General features: G+C 37.7%; 2 protein-coding genes across 2 annotated transcripts; both read right to left on the bottom strand.

Moving 5' to 3' along the window:
• Positions 1 to 4670: 4670 nt before the first annotated feature.
• LOC137011400 (uncharacterized) lies at positions 4671 to 11081 on the bottom strand. Its single transcript, XM_067374229.1, has 7 exons — positions 10950 to 11081; positions 10477 to 10579; positions 9317 to 9577; positions 9080 to 9136; positions 8959 to 8998; positions 7676 to 7727; positions 4671 to 5385 (listed from the first exon to the last, which is right to left on the bottom strand). The coding sequence occupies exons 2-7, from the start codon at positions 10570 to 10572 to the stop codon at positions 4671 to 4673; spliced, it is 1221 nt and encodes a 406-aa protein (XP_067230330.1). The 5' UTR covers positions 10573 to 10579; positions 10950 to 11081.
• Positions 11000 to 16929, bottom strand: rps19bp1 (ribosomal protein S19 binding protein 1). The gene is made up of 5 exons (XM_067373937.1): positions 16781 to 16929; positions 14055 to 14278; positions 13784 to 13954; positions 13596 to 13693; positions 11000 to 11570 (listed from the first exon to the last, which is right to left on the bottom strand). The coding sequence occupies exons 2-5, from the start codon at positions 14101 to 14103 to the stop codon at positions 11439 to 11441; spliced, it is 450 nt and encodes a 149-aa protein (XP_067230038.1). The 5' UTR covers positions 14104 to 14278; positions 16781 to 16929; the 3' UTR covers positions 11000 to 11438.
• Positions 16930 to 17218: the final 289 nt, after the last annotated feature.

Raw genomic sequence — 17218 nt, 5'->3', positions numbered from 1 at the left:
CCCCTACCCTAAACCTAACCATCACAGGAAACTGTGCACACCTTTATTTTCTCACAAAAACATCATTTAGTATTTTTATTAATTAATTTACATTGTGGGGACCGGTGGCTGGTCCCCACGATGTAGGTGAACTCAGGTTTATATTACATCATGGGGACATTTGGTCCCCACAATGTAATATAAACAAAAGCACACACACACACACACACACACACACAGTGTAGTGAAACAGGTCATGGATAAAAGCAGCACTGGGCTGAGGTGACATTTACTCTAAAGCTCAGGGCAAGAAACAAGAAGTGTGTAGGAGGTGTGTTTTCTCCCTCGTGTCTCACTCTCCTGTCCATTCAGTTCAACTTACTGACATGTTTTAGTCTATATATGTTATATACTGCTGGAAACAAATAACGTGTGTGTGTGTTAGTGGAGTGGATTGAATGTGTGTGTTTCTCTTTCTGTGTGTGAGTGTGTTTGTGGTCAAGGCCTCATGTTTCAGAGAAGCCTTGCACCACAGAATAGTGACAACAGTGACTTTATCAAATATTTACAGAACGGGAACCCAGTGTGCCTGTTGCTTTCTCTTTTATTACGTGATTGAAAGCCTAAGGCCTTCTCAAACCATTTGGCAAACCCATTTAATCTGCTGCCTATTACACGTCAAGCTAAGATTACTGTCGAGACAGAAATTAAGACTGTTAAGTTAGCACTTTTAAACATCCGTTCACTTAAAAATAAATCACTTCTAGTCAATGACTTAATAACCACAAACAACCTAGATTTTATGCTTCTAAATGAAACATGGCTTGAAGACAGCTGCAGTTCAATAATCCTGAATGAAACAGCCCCTCCTAACTTTACTTTTATGAGTGTCTGCAGAGCTGTTAGGAGAGGTGGAGGTGTTGCTGCTCTATTTAAAGATGTCTATCAATGCAAGCAAGTGTCATTTGGTGATTACTTGTCTTTCGAATACTTGGGTATTGTGTTAAATGGTGCTCCTCGCATTCTACTTATAGTTATCTACAGGCCTCCAAAATACTCTCCAGCCTTTGTGGAGGACTTTACAGAGCCGTTAACAGCAATTTCCTCTGAGTTTGACTGTTTTGCTATTACTGGGGACTTTAACATCCACATAGAAAATGCAGAATCCAATATGGCAAAAGAAATCCTAACAGTTTTGAATACTTTTGATCTGACTCAGCATGTACATGGACCTACACACAATCGTGGACACACTCTAGATTTAATTATCAGTAAGGGTCTAAACATTTCATCCATTGTCATTAAGGATAGCTCTATCTGATTATTTCTGTATTTTCTTTGATATATTGATCTCTCCGACTGTTGAAGTTATCTATCTATCGGTCAAAAAGAGATGCTTAAATGAGAATACTAGTATACTGTTTATGAAGGCTATATCTTTAACACCAAGCATATCTGCAGACTCTGTTGATTTTCTCCTTGATTCTTTTAACTCAAAAGTACAGAATGTTATTGATAACATTGCTCCTGTGAAAGTCAGAAAGAAGAGTGGCAGACAAAAAGCACCGTGGAGAAACTCAACAGCAGTGCAAAATATGAAAAGACAATGCAGAAAAGCTGAGCGCATGTGGCGAAAGACAAAACTTTAAATCCATTATAACATCTATAAAGATAACTTTCATGCTTTCAATGTGAAACTAAGCAAAGCTAGACAGACTTTCTTCTCAAATATTACAAACAGAAACTTAAACAACAACTGCACTCTTTTTGCTACTGTAGAGAGACTAACAAACCCCCCAAGTCAGATTCAGGGAAATGCTCTCAGACAGCAAATGCTGTGAGTTTGCTTCCTTCTTCTCTGAGAAAATTAATAATATCAGAAAGGCGATCAGCACATCTTTGGTCTGCACTGGGGTAAAACAGATCAGATCACAACCTCAGAAAGTAGCTATTATGTCTGTTTAGAAGCAGATCTCCTAGAAGTGGTAAACGCCTCACTTCTCTCTGGGACTTTTCCAAAATCCCTGAAAACTGCAGTTGTTAAGCCTCTCCTGAAAAAGAGCAATCTGGATAACACCATATTGAGAAACTACAGACCAATCTCAAATCTTCCTTTCATAGGCAAGATCATTGAAAAAGTTGTTTTCAATCAGCTGAACAAGTTCTTAAGCTTGAATGGATACTTTGATAACTTTCAATCTGGTTTCCGACCGCATCACAGCACAGAGATAGCACTCATAAAGATAATAAATGATATTCGCCTAAACACAGATTCAGGTAAATTATCAGTGCTGGTTCTACTTGACCTCAGTGCTGCGTTTGACACTGTCGATCACAACATTCTTCTTGACAGGCTCGAAAACTGGGTTGGGCTTTCTGGGATGGTTCTTAAATGGTTCAGGTCATACTTAGAAGGGAGAGGTTATTATGTGAGTATCGGTGACCATAAGTCTGATCTATGACATGCGGAGTCCCTCAAGGTTCAATACTTGCACCCCTCCTGTTCAACCTATATATGCTGCCACTGAGCCAAATAATGAGAAGGAACCAAATTGCATATCACAGCTATGCAGATGACACCCAGATTTCCCTAGCCCTATCACCTAACGACTACTGCCCCATTGACTCCCTGTGTCAATGCATTGGTGAAATTAAAAACTGGATGTGCCTAAACTTCCTTCAGTTAAACAAAGACAAAACTGAAGTCATAGCGTTTGGAAACAAAGATGAAGTTCTCAAAGTGAACATGTACCTTCACTCTATGGGTCAAACAATTAAAAATCAAGTCAGGAATCTTGGTGTGATTCTGAAGTCAGACCTGAGTTTCAATAGCCATGTAAAGACAATAACTAAATCAGCATATTATCGTCTCAAAAATATTGCAAGAATTAGATGCTTTGTCTCCAGTCAAGACTTAGAGAAACTTGTTCATGCTTTCATCACCAGCAGGGTGGATTATTGTAATGGGCTCCTCACTGGTCTTCCCAAAAAGACCATAAGACAGCTGCAACTCGTGCAGAACGCTGCTGCCAGAATTCTGAGTAGAACCAGAAAACATGAACACATCACACCAGTCTTCAGGTCCTTGCCCTGGCTTCCAGTTACATTTAGAATTGTGCTGCTACTTGTTTATAAATCACTCAATGGTCTAGGACCTCAATACATTGCAGAAATACAATGTAAACCTAACAGATCACTCAGATCATTAGGATTAAGTCATTTAGAAATACCAAGGGTTCACTCAAAGTAAGGAGAGTCTGTTTTTAGCTGTTACGCCAGCCGCAGCTGAACCAGCTTCCAGAAGAGATCAGATGTTCTCCAACAGTAACCACATTCAAATCCAGACTCAAAACACATCTTTTTACCTATGCATTTGCAGATTGAGCACTGTGCAAAATTAGCAAAATTCTGTTTTTACTGTTGTTTCTATTCCTTATGTTCTATTTTTTATTATTCTTCTTTATGTAAAGCACTTTGAATTACCATTGTGTATGAAATGTGCTATACAAATAAAATTGCCTTGCATTGCCATGCCAATGTGATGCATATCAATGGCATTTGTAGAGTCTAGAGTATCATGCATAATACTATTATAATATTATACTTTTAAAATGATAATATATAGAAATGTAAATGGTGTATTAAACATATAAAGTATGATATTCAAATCTCATTATTACTCTTGGAAGAAAATGTTCTATATAGAAACACAAAAGCTTCTGTTAGGTGCTTCATAGGGGTTCCCATTCATTTTAAGGATTTTGTTTTAATATTTTCTATTTATTTTTTAAATTTTATGAATTAAATGGTTCATAAGCATACTTTATCACTTGAAAAAAACTGAAACATATATCAAAGTGCAGTCATTTAAGACATTTCTCCTTATATAGAACTTTTTTGGCTTAAAGCGCTCTTTAAAATTGAGTCAAGATTTCCAAATTACAGCAAAATTAAATTCTAAGAAATACACAGATATTAAGTTTAGAGTATTAGTTGTTTCTGTCTGTCTGCAGGTGAGACACAAGCTTTTCTATACAAATGTCAGTCATGAAGAAAATGTGGATTCTCAGTTCAAAACACTTTCACTTACGTCAGTAACATGCATTTACCAACATTTTCTTCTTTATGTTTTGACTCTATGGTTGAAACTCTTTATATATATAAAGGAATTTCTTATAGATCTAGAGAGGACTGAAGTGGTTTAATTACATGAGAATAAAAAATTTTATCTGATGGCATACTGCTACAAGATGGGAAAAAAATAATTGAAATTAACATAAATTAATATTTAGAGCCTTTCTCTTCCAAGAAAACAAATCAGACATTTCTGACATTGAACACAGACATTGAACAGAACTGAATTAACACTGAACTGAGTTCAGCTGAACAATGACACTATTTTCTTTTTAGAGCTGCTTTACAGCAGAACTGGATTCTGTTTGCATCATTCAATCATTGTTTTCCAGTTTATCACTGTAAAGTTGCTGTACTGTATAAAGTGCTATTTAAATAAAGTATCTTGATTGAGGGAGGTATGATAAAATGCTCTCTAGGGTGGGAATGTCTCATTTTCATGTGCCACCATAAACCCTTCAAATCAGAGCTGGACTTTCTGTTTCAGTTGGAAACACGTCAACAATGTCATGTGATTTGATGCGCTCTTTAACACAGAAACTCTCTTCTAAAGCTGATCAGCGAAACATGTTTTTAATACGTATGAGCTGGTCAATGTTCTCTTTGAGTTTCAGAGCCACCTCTCGAACCTTAGCGGCGAACAGGCTCTGGGAATCTTTCTTCAGCCTCTGTGCGTCCTCTTTAGTGAAGTACGAATCCAGATCTGAAGCGAAAGCTTGAACGGCACGAGTGTTTTCACTCAGAGTGTCAATGACGTCACAGTTTCCGATCTGCTCCACCAGCCTCACGACATCTGCTGCGTCATCGCCGACCGCAATCCCTGAGAGCTCAAATCTTCTCAGGTGCTTCATCCCGGTGATGATGAACCTCAGACACTCCTCGATGTCTTCCATTTGGGACTGATAGTTTCTCAGGATTTTCTCCACCTTCTTCCTGTCCTGAGTCTTTTTGACTTTCTTGCGGATGGCGGCCGACGCTCCAGTGACTCCTCCGGCTGCGGCCACACCGACGCCGATCCCTGACACTGCCAGCGACGCTCCAAAGGTCACGGGCGCCAGAGCGATGCCTGCGACTATAGCTGCTGTTCCGATGGCCCCTGTGGTGCCGCCCGTGATGCCTGCGATGCGTGTGTTCTTCACCGTCTTGTCTAGTTTGTCTGCGATGCAGTTCAGTTGAGTGATGTAGTTCATCATACTGGTGCCGCGTTGAAACAGAACATGCTGGTAGAGCTGTATTCCCGATCTGATCCGGTGAACTGTCTGAGCAAATAGTCTAGGAGAGAAAGCAGACGGACACTGAAACAGGTCGTGTTTGACCAGTGTTGGGGATAATGCATTACAAGTAATGTAATCAGATTCATTTTTCAAGTAACGAGTTAAGTAACGCAAAAAATCTGAGTTACTTTTTCAGAAATTTTGTGGAGGGGCAGCTGCCACATCTTTGCCACATCCACATAACACATCTTTTTATCTATGCATTTGCTGTTTGAGCACTGTGCTATGTCCGAACTGTTTGCACTTTATTTTATACGTATTATCTTTTTATTCTTTTAATTCCTTTTCCTGTTTTTATTTCATTTTTAATGTATTTTATATCTTTTATGTATCATCTTGTTATTCTGACTTTTAATGCATTTTAAATATTGCTGTCTGGTTGAAAGAGCTGGGAGAATTAGGAAGAAAGTGATTAGGTTAAAATTTGGTAAATTTGGATAAGGGGACAAACCATGGGGAAATTTAAGATGTAGTGCATGGTTAAGATATCTCTGGATTACAGTCAGGACACTTTCCAAAGGGGGAAAATTCCAAAGGGGAAATTTGAACTGCGTTGCATAGATAAGATATCTCCGGAAGGGGGATTAGGGCTGTGTGGTGCAGTTTGAGGTGTCTTGGCAAAAGGGGAGATTGAAACTGTGTTTATCAGTTTGAAGTGCCTTAACAGGTAGCAGTCCTGTCGTGTGAGGAAGATCCATTCTGATCCACTTTGATGGATAGATCCGTTTAGATCCACTCTGATTGACAACAACAACAAACTCCCTGAGACCTCCTAGCTCTTCCATCCAGATAGCAAAATTCTCTGTTTTCACTGTTATTTCCGTGCCGTGGGCCAGAGCCTGCTGCCATCTGCCATAATGGGGAGGAGCAGGGAACAGGGGACTCCTGCTGACTGCCTGAAACTGGAGGAGCTGTAGCCGTCCACCAGGCAGTGGAGGAGTGTCATCCATCGAGGGCTAGCCAGCACCGCCACCAGGCATCGCAAACTAGTTCACCCAGCTGATGGAGGACCGGATGGCAGTGCGTTTTGGGAACCGGACAAAGATTTTTTTCCTCTCTCGTCCCTGTCATCAGCCTGTGAGGGGCGATGGGGGTATGTGGCAAGCAAGTCGAGGCTGAGGGCCATGAGAATGGTGTGAGGCCTGTGGCATGATTTCTAATGAGGTCCACCTGTGCACTGCACCGGTCTCGTATCTCACGGAGGAGCATCGGAAGCATAAAGGGGAGGAAGGAGGTCATAGAGCCCTTGCCACTGTGGGAAATCCACGGTGCCATCGAGCATGGCTGTGCAGAGTCTGCCGCCATGCACGCTCGAGGTGGTTGGCTGGAATGAGTTGCCGGGGGGATGAACGAACTTGCTGCCGGAGGCCTGGGTTGTGGAGGAGTGGCTGTCATCCATGAGGGAGCAGAGGAGTCGCCGCCGTTCGCCGTGGGCCGGAGCCTGCTGCCATCTGCCATAATGGGGAGGAGCAGGGAACGGGGGACTCCTGCTGACTGTCCGAACATGGAGGAACCGTCACTGTCCACCTGCAAGGGGCGATGGGGGTATGTGGCAAGCAGGACGAGGCTGAGGGCCATGAGAACAGTACGAGGGCCTTGAGAAAGGCTGCCGTTTTTACTTTCACGGCACATGTGCACTTAGGGCGTCTCCGAATCCACTTTTGCTAGTTTAACGACGGGAAAAATAGTCTGCGTGCCCCGCACATGGTCTAAAAGGGTTGTCCCTATTCTCTTAATGAGTCATGGGTGTGTTTTGGGTGCAACGAGCAATAAACCAATCAGAGTCTCATCTCCCATTCCCTTTAAAAGCCAGTTGCACTTGCGCCATAGCGGATGTTATTTAAATGGCGGAATTTGCAAGGGGAAAAACTGAACGCTTCCCTAGTGAGGAAACGGATCTGCTCCATCTACGGGATGAGCCGGATTCCACCAATGCATTTTTATCTTTATGCACACAATAATAAGATTTTACATTGTAATTTTGTGTTCTGCTACGCTTCCCTGTGTGTGTAACACGCAGAGTGTACGTGCGTTGTGCACCCCCTATAGGCGAATATTACTAACTCGCTCTTTAAATAACCCAAAAAATATTGTAGCGCAGTCTATTTCAGTTGCCTCAAAATAGCAACACACCAACAGCGTGCCTGAACACGCCTCGTTTTTAGACCAGCACGCCCATGGGCGAACAGATGGCCGCGAGTACATTTGCTATTTAAACAATGTGGCACAGGACACGAAAATGATAACTGCGCCGGATATATGATAGGGGCCTAAAGTCTGCAGGTTACCTGGACTGATTTTCCTGCTTCTTATGGTCGACGTCAAACAGATTATCCCAACCTACAGGAGTGAAGAAGAAATAGGGATGTAAGAAAATATTGATACACATGAATATTGCAATATCACGTTTGGCGATATCGATTCTCAAAAACACTGTATCGATGTTTATTTATTTGTTTACATCCAAGATTTGTGGCTCTGTGTTCAGTTTAAATCACAGACTGTGTAAAACCCAACCGCTAGATGTCAGAGTTATCTCAGAACATAAACTGACTCGGAGCCAGAGAGCATTAGCAAACCCAGCTCACAAGACGATACAATTATTCTGCTCTCCCGTATAGCTACAGAGTGGAAGTGTGGACTCATTTTGGCTTCGACTATAAATAAACAACTAAGGGGATCGACAAGAGTCATGTTGTTTGCAAAATAGGCCATGTTAAAACTCGGGAAATGCATTGAACCTGAGAGCTCACTTAACAAACTTAAGAGAAGCGCTTCGATAGAATATGTAGTATGTACTGCACGCTTTCCTCTCAATAACAAAATAAACACAACAGAAATGACACTGGTGGCAGCAGCAAGAAACCATCTGATCATAGCGATGTGGATGTTTGCACCAATTTATTTAAATAGCACTTTATACAAAAGACTGAGTTGCTTTATAGTATTAAATATTATATATATATATATATATATATATATATTTATAAAGTTGTGCAGTCATGGAATGGACAATGCACTTTCTGTTGTTAAATAGTTTATAAATTAAAAACTGCTAAAACATAATACACCTAAATAATCCTGCAGTCACTTTACTATTTTCCCTTCGCATAGATTGCACAAAATAGTGCTATAAATACAAATGATACTATATTGATTAAATTAAAAATAATAATGATAATAATTGTCAGGTTTTATGGTGAGTAAATGTAAATGTAATGCATATCAAGTCAATTCTGTTCTTTTGAACTTTCTATTCATCAAAGAATCCTGAAAAATAAAATGTATGAAGGTTTCCACAGAAATCTGAATCAGACAACTGTTTTCAACACTCATAATAATCTGAAATGTTTCTTGAGCAGCAAATCAGTATATTAAACAATAACTTGTTTTAGCTGATATTGTCGTTTGATCAACGATTAAATATGGCACTTACTATGATAGAGTTTACACTGGCTGTTAGATGCCATTTAAAAATTAAATCCCTCCTCTTTTTAGACTTTCATGCATTTGTTGATATGGACAGACCCAAAAGAGAAGTGAAAGCTGTTTGAGATGTTTGAGAACCTACCTGGCAACAGCCCACTTTTGACTTGGAAATCACAAAAATCCTGACGAGACAAAATCATTCCACATCAAACCTGATGTCAGCATCACTGATGGGGATTTAAGAAAGTGTGGAGATCTTTTACCGTCAAGCTGGAGGATGAGTAACGTTTCCCCTTCACTGCGCAAACATCTCCTCCATCCTGAAGATTCACACAAATTAATTATTAACTGTGTAGTGTGAACAGAAATAAAATAAAGCATCCTCCAAAACGTATTTGGACAAAAAAAAATGTCACTACAGAACAAAACATTTGATGACAGAAGTCTGATAAAATAAGATATACTGCAAAAATGACCACTATTTGTGCATTTTTGAGCACCTGATGGCCGTCCAGCAGTTCTGAAATGTCTTCATACAGGTGTTGATCCAGAGGCACACCAGAGCTGGAGCAGGAGTCAGACGGATCGGTTCTGACGGGTTCTGATGGAGCGGGATGAGGGGGAATCACAGGGGACGCCCGCGGCACACGCTGGATCTCTGAGTAATCTTCACATGTTGGAGAAAAGTCACATGGACGTCTCGCTAGACTGTTTTTGCCTCTTTGATCAGGTTTTTTTGGGACTGGTGGGGGAGGCCTGACCTAAGACGTACATCAATGTTCAAAAGCAATAATGAAAACTGTTAATAAGCTGCTGTGACTTTCTTGACACATTATCTGAGTTCAATCATGTTTTACACAAAAATATTCAAAATGCAAAATAACTTATGATTTCCCAAAAAATAACTGGATGAGATAGAGAACTCGATGAGGTCATGTGACAACAATGTCGCGTGACGTTTTAAACGTAAGGAAAACTGCACTCTTAAGTTCAGTAGTGTTCTATAAAGAACTATAGGGTTCTTGACACAATTTTAAAGAACCGTTTAAGTCCAAAAGCTTAAAAATGTCTTAAATGACTGCATAATACTTTCATGTTTAATGGAATATTTCATTTTTTTCTAGTGATAAAGTGTGTTTACGAGCTGCTTAGTTCATAAAATTCAATTAAAAAAAGAAATTTAAAACAAAATGAATTAAAATGAATAAACTATTCTACTATTTCTAAGAGTGTATGTAATCTGAAGTACACTGCAATTCACATGTTTAGGCAAGTTTGTTTTTTTTAAAGAAATTAATATGTTTACTCAGCAAGGATGCATTAAATTGTTCAAAAGTGACAGTAAAGACATTTATAATGTTACAAAAGATTCTATTTCACATAAGTGCTTATGTGAAAATCTGAACTGTTTTCAACATCGATAATAATCATGAATGTTTCTTGAGCAGCAAATCATCATATTAGATGATTTTTACAAGTCAGTCATCTGTTTCCTTTCAGACTGTTCATAACATTTTTAAGTCAAAAATGTAGATTGGTCTAATTTGATATGGAAAAGTAAGACTGATAACCCTAACTGTTAGGTCATACTAGTTCTTAAGACAGTTTATGTTTATGCAACACACTCCAGATGTGGTAAAGCACAGGAGCGAGTCATTACTGGTGTAATTCGCGCCGGCAGCACTGGCTCATACAGTGGAACATCAGGCTGGACTGCGCTGGAGGACGAGGACAGACGTCCATGAGAGCGGATCATGATTCCACTATGAGATAAACACAAACTCCACAGCTTCATAACAGTCACATCTATTAGATCTTTACGTTGTTTAAACACATTTTACAAAATCATTTCTGCACTTAAATGCAGTCAAAATGCGAACACTTCAGTTTTAATATATATAATGCATTGGATGATCTTATAAATAAGTGTGTATTAAATACATTTTAATAGCCTACTTACAACTTTAGAAAGTATAATGCATACATTTTAGATGTAACAGATGTAACAAGGAATCTGAAAATATTGTAATGCATTTTACAATTATTTTGAAAAGATATAATGAATTATGAAGTAACTACCTTTATAATGCATTATACAAAAGTGTTAATGTGACACAAAGAACCATTACTTACAGTCAGATCGTGAGTAAAGCTTCTTTATTTCTTAATGTTAAGTTCTAAAACAAACAAATCTTCAACTCCAAACATGCATCTGTCTGTTTTCTTTCTAAACTCCCACCGAGATAAAGAAGGTCTCGTCCGTCCTGACACACTGCATTCTTCTGTTCTCGACACGCGACAGACTGGATGTGTTGGTGGGATCAGAGCTCTTAAGTAAACGTTTCAGGAGTTTGTTTCACATGACGGTTTGAAAGAGAAACATTCTGTTCACACCATTATTAACTTTCAGTTTTAATAATACAGCAGCATTACGAGGTTCTCCTGTTTAATTTCCACTTCCTCGTTTTTCAAAATACACAATAAAAATTCTTTAAAGAAACATACAAAAAAAAAAAATCATATTTTTAATAACATAGGATATCTGCAATCCAGCTTCAGTCAGAGATCATTCCGGAAGATTCCCGTCAAATCTATTGCTGTTCTATGGCATACAACAGTCCACTAGAGATTTGAGAAATATTCCTTCTGGAACTTCCTGAACTCCGCCTCAGTGAAGACAGATTTCTCAGCCAGTTTTTTGACAGGCTGATCCGGCTGATGACAAGCGCGGCGACTGGAATTCTTCTCAACAATCTAAAGAAAACACATACACTTTTAAATCATTTAAAATACATGATATACCATCACTGTTTGAATAGGGCTTTTCACACTGCGCTTAACCTCGGGTTAGCATCATTCTAAACCCCGCTTTTAACATTAGATAGAGAAACGATTCACACTTCTAATTTGGAAGTGGGTTAACAGCTTTTTACCCCGTTCATGTCTTTCTTTCTTCAGTCGAAAAGAAATGAAGGTTTTTGAGGAAAACATTCCAGGATTTTTCTCCATATAGTGGACTTCACTGGGGTTCAACAGGTTAAAAAATTAAAAATTATTTACTTTTAACCATAAGTGCTCATCTTGAACTAGCTCTATTCTTCTCTATTAGAATTCCAGCAGTTTAGATGCTGCTAAATGTATTACTGCCCTCCACAGGTCGAAGTTGGAACTAAATTGTCATATACAATATGCTAGTGCAAATATATAACAATTAGTTCAAACTTTGACCTGTGGAGGGCAGTAATACACTTAGCAGTGTCTACACTACTGAAATTTTAATAGAGAAGAAGAAGAAGAAGAAGAGAGCTAGTTAAAGTCTAGCGTTTATGGTTAAAACGTATATAAATTATTATTATTATTTTTTAGAAATTGACCGATGGTTTCTCTAAATGAGACTCTTATTCCTCGTCTGGGATCATGTAGAGCTCTTTGAAGCTGCACTGAAACTGACATTTGGACCTTCAACCCGTTGAACCCCAGTGAAGTCCACTATATGGAGAAACATCCTGGAATGATTCATTTCTTTTTGACTGAAGAAAGAAAGACATGGACATCTTGAATGACATTGGGGTGAGTAAATCATCAAGAAATTTACAATCCTTTAACCCTGTATTGTGGTGCCAAACTTGTGCAACGTTAAGACCTGTTCACACCAATAACGGTAATTTTAACGATACCTCAACCCAATCTCACGATTTCATTAATCATTCAGTAATGAAAACAATTGAATTTTTACCGCAGTATGTTCAACTGAGATTATTTTGTGTGTTTCACTCATGTGTTAATTTCTCCTCGAGATGGTGCGCGAGCCTCAACAGCGCAATCTTGTTATCATCATTATACAGTCTATTATTATCCACTATCGATCGCCACTTACACTAAATGTTATCAAATCAGTCACTTGCATTTTGGTGATTCCCAAATTGCTGATTTTTTTTTTTTATTGGTATTGACGTTTTAATCAGGTCCTTGTCCGGTCAGCAAAGTAAAATTCGAGCCCTGGCATGTTAAACCAGCACTAAAATCCTGATTTATAATTGAGACGTCTGACAAAATCATCATGCACATAAGATAAAGACATTTGCAGTGATTTTGGCTATATCCGGCAGGAAAGTGAGTCTCGGAAGCTGGATCGCGTTAACAAATTGCTTCGCGCTTTCTTAGAAAAGAGTCGCAAAAGGGGCCTGAAAAGGCGTTAAGATGGCAACACTGATGCAGCTTTCCGCAGGTCCCAGCCCGCCGCTGTCCAAAACGCTGTTACGGCAATTTTTGACCGGCTGGAGGCAATTACCAAACTGGTTCCGTGTGCGTATCACACCAATGTACATATTTTGTGACAGTTATTAATTATTTAGGCTTTAATCAAAATAATCTGGTAATTTTTCTTGAAAACTAGAAATAAATTGTAATTCTTTTTAATGCAATTTAAGGCCTTAATGTTTGCAAAATCCATTTAATTACTTTTAATGCTTTTTAATGCTGCGGATACCCTGATTTAAATGTGTTTTTTGGTTGTGGGATGGTGCATATAAACAGCAGTTTCATTGTTTGAGGGAAAAAATGAGAAATGGAGATGGAAACACATGGAGTCTTTGTGTAAACAGGTCGTTTGTCCAATCAGTGACACGGACATGCAAATATGCAAATAAAAGACGGTGTTGCTCCATGATTTCAGAATGTACCGTTTCAAGCATCAGTTGAAAAAAAAAAAAAAAAAAAAAAGTTCCAGTGTGAAAGCCCTGATGTGAATCTGTATAAACCTGAAGGAGAGATTCAGACCTTTGCTGCGTGGCTGCTTTGAGTTTTATTAGCTTTGCACCGGAAATAGCTCAGATTTGTTCCATAATTACTCCTCTTCCGTTTCTTTCTGTACACGTCTGGGAAGAGCAGAGACATTAATCAGTCAAACTGAATGCTTGTGTTTCTGTGATTAGCCTAACTTGATGAGCGGGTTTGCAGAGGTTTACCCAGAGCAGAGCGGATGCGTTTGTCTTTGACTGTGGTGGTGCTCCGCGCTGCTCCTCCGGGTCTCTGCAGCTGCCGGATCCGCCTCTGAACGCCCTGTTTGTCGCTACTGATCTGCTGCATGAGCGCGGACTGACGAGCGCCGCTGCGCTTCTGTGTGCGCTTCACTCCATCTGCAGAGAGACGATATAAGGGACTTTATACAAATTACATTTGCCTATATATTCAAACATATAAACTGCTAGCCGTCCAGGTCAAAAAACAATCAGTTACCTTTATCGCTGAACAGTTCAAGTCCTCTTCGGATCAATGATGCTGACATGATCAAACCGATGAAGATAAATATGGACTACAATGAAGCTCTTGTGTTTTCATGCCATGTGAGTTCACCGTGTGCGCAACAACACAGACTCGAGCAGGAAACACGAGCTGCAGAAACCAAGTTCCGCCTGTAGATTAAACTTTGGCTGATGTTCATGCAGTTCTCCATCAGAGTTCTGTAATAATGGAAGCACAAAAACAAAAGGAACAAAAAGTAACTGTTTATGTCTGAAATGTTTGTAAACGTACTTGTTTCAGAATGTTTAAAGAACATTCAAAATTAACATTACAATAATGTTTACAAAATTATCAAATGGAACGTTCCCTTAACATTCACTCTATATCTATCTATCTATCTATCTATCTATCTATCTATCTATCTATCATCTATCTATCTATCTATCTATCTATCTATCTATCTATCTATCTATCTATCTATCTATCTATCTATCTGTCTATTGTTTATCTATCTATCTATCATCGATCCATCTGTCCCTCTGTCTGTCTGTCCATCAATGCATCTGTAAAAAAACTGTAATGGGATTTCAAACCACTTCCAAATGTGGTTTCAGTCAGATTCATGTGGGTTTTTCTGCTGTCCAGACTTTCAAAAACTCATCTAGAAAAAATCTGAATATGCAAAAAATCTGATTTTTGCTGCAGTCTGATCATGATCTCTGATATTTGATGCCGTCACCTCCATCGGTCTCAAAACATTGTATTTGTGTCATTTTCTGCTCAACCGGCTCAACAACAACCTTGTTTCTGCAGCGACTTGTTTCCTATAGCAACGTCTGACATGTTTTACATGCCGTAAGTGACATAAACCACGTGAAATCCGATCAGAGCGGTCAGACTGAAACAGATTTCCAGAAACATGTACGTCTGCGAGATGTTTGATAAAGATCACTTCATCTGGAAAGCATCTGCTGTTTACAAGCATCTGATAGGCGTCTTTAACCCTCTGGCGTACTTCATTTAGGGTGTACACTCCTGACCTTCGAGACCCCAGGCATTATAATCTAACTTTGTAACAAAATAATTGTATTTTTAAAAAACAAATGTAATTTTACACTGTTTGTTAATGTTTTAACTCAACATTTGTGCAGTTTTTGTAAGATTTGTGATACATTTTAAATTTATATAAATAAATTAAAAATTTTTTTTTTTTTACAAAAACAGCCTTTTATGTAAAAAGTTACTTTATAAAAGACTCACATTTCTAACTTTCATTCATGGGGATAACATGGATAATTTGTCATGGTTTAGTATAAGATTTTGCAGTTTTAAAAGTAAAAAATTATCACTTTTATCAGCAGATGCTGCAGAGCTCCACTATTTGCTATTTGACTGACTGAAAGACATATTTTAACCTTTTTTTTTTTTTCAATTGGATTCATATCTAAATAGTATGAAATCACAATTATAACAATATATATATATATATATATATATATATATATATATATATATATATATATATATATATATATATATATATATATATATATATTGTCAAACATGTTTTCTACTGGAAAAAAAAAATCAATAATGTTACATTATGATTAGAATCAAACCTGAACAAGAGAAATGTTGGAGTCGATACAGTTTATCATTTATTTCAATCATCTGCTTTTCATATAATTCTACAAATTTAATCTACAGTTAATCTCAGTTACTAACTGTAACGGAACAAAAATGAACATAAACGAACAGTTATATTTCATATTGGGTACAAATACACAACATGAACATCAAAATGCAATGAAATGAACAGCAAAATCAGCAAATAAAGCACATGGATTCTGTGTTTTTCTCCAGTACAAAAAATGTTAAATTTTGGCAAAAAAAAATTTTATTGTTATAATTGTGATCATTTAGACATGAATCCAACTAACTACAGTTAGTAACTGAAAAAAATACTTGTTAAAATATGTCTTTCAGTCAGTCAGATAGCAAATAGTGGAGCTCTGCAGCATCTACTGGTTAAAGTGATATTTTTTTACTTTTAAAACTGCATTTTCCAAAAGATGGGCAAAGATTCAACCATGTCAAATGATCCATGTTATCCCCATGAATGAAAGTTAGAAATGTGGGTCTTTTATAAAGTGAATTTTACATAAAAAGTGAATTTTACATAATTTATTTATATAAATTTAAAAGATATGACAAATTCTCCAAAAACTGCACAGATGTGGAGTAAAAATATTAATAAAAAGAGTAAAATTACATATGTTTAAAAAAGAATAATTATTTTGTTACAAAACTCATTTTGTTTGGTTACAGAGACCCCGAAGGTCACGAGTGTTACTTTTTCTTTCTTTTTTTTCACACTAACATAAAAACATTCCAATTAATTTTTTTAGAAAGTGTTAACCACCGTACAAAGTTTCATGCCATTTGGACAAAGAGAACTTTTTTTAAAATTATTTTAGTAAACATAATTTCGGGTCAAAAAGTCCCCAAAGACCATCAGAGGGTTAAGATGTCAGTTTCATATATAAATCATAAACATCTTAAAGACATTTTCTAAATGTCTATTTGACATCTGATGCCTCTGAGACATGTGCTATCATCAGGGATAAGATTTTAAACCAAATATAAATGCAGCTCAAAATGGATTTACCAATTGCATAAATATTTTATGATTTTGGCAAGAAGTCTTTAAATATACTGACCCTGGAACTGCCTTGTTCAAATGTACTACTGTTTTGTTGTAAATGCCAACAAATGGATCAGATTTCAACTTTCTATCCTATAAAATCTTATTCGAGAGCCTTATGTGTGCCCTTTACTCTTCATTTGCTGACATTTAGACTGCCATAAAACTGTGTGTCTCATTCCTGGATTGTGATTCTTGTGATAATCATCTCGTGATTTATTTAGGTCAGATCGGGTTTTTTGACAGTATGTCGCAATTGTTTGCTTCAGTCCAAAGTTGAAACACAGAAATGTCAAAACAGAGGAGATTTTGAACTCTGTTGTCTATAAAGTTACTTATTTAAAACAGACACTTCTGAAGCCTATTTATTATTGGTATTTTGGAGACTGCAGTCAAATGTTTGGAAACATTACTATTTTTAATGTTTTTGAAGTCTCTTATTTCATAATAAATA

This window comes from Chanodichthys erythropterus, chromosome 21 (genome assembly GCF_024489055.1).
Source record: "Chanodichthys erythropterus isolate Z2021 chromosome 21, ASM2448905v1, whole genome shotgun sequence".
NCBI lineage: Eukaryota > Metazoa > Chordata > Actinopteri > Cypriniformes > Xenocyprididae > Chanodichthys > Chanodichthys erythropterus.
The sequence above is the reverse complement of the archived record's forward strand: the minus strand, read 5'-3'. Positions and strand labels throughout refer to the sequence as shown.

Excerpts from the sequence above, each read along its gene's own strand:
- rps19bp1 (XM_067373937.1), bottom strand. The coding sequence starts at position 14,103 with ATGTCAGCATCATTGATCCGAAGAGGACTTGAACTGTTCAGCGATAAA. Across the intron at positions 13,694-13,783 it reads ACGCATCCGCTCTGCTCTGG|ACGTGTACAGAAAGAAACGG; the intron begins GTAAACCTCTGC and ends TGCTCTTCCCAG. Across the intron at positions 11,571-13,595 it reads AAAGCAGCCACGCAGCAAAG|ATTGTTGAGAAGAATTCCAG; the intron begins GTCTGAATCTCT and ends TGTTTTCTTTAG.
- LOC137011400 (XM_067374229.1), bottom strand. The coding sequence starts at position 10,572 with ATGATCCGCTCTCATGGACGTCTGTCCTCGTCCTCCAGCGCAGTCCAG. Across the intron at positions 9,578-10,476 it reads TGCCGGCGCGAATTACACCA|GTCAGGCCTCCCCCACCAGT; the intron begins GTAATGACTCGC and ends TGTACGTCTTAG. Across the intron at positions 7,728-8,958 it reads CAAAAGTGGGCTGTTGCCAG|GTTGGGATAATCTGTTTGAC; the intron begins GTAGGTTCTCAA and ends TCACTCCTGTAG.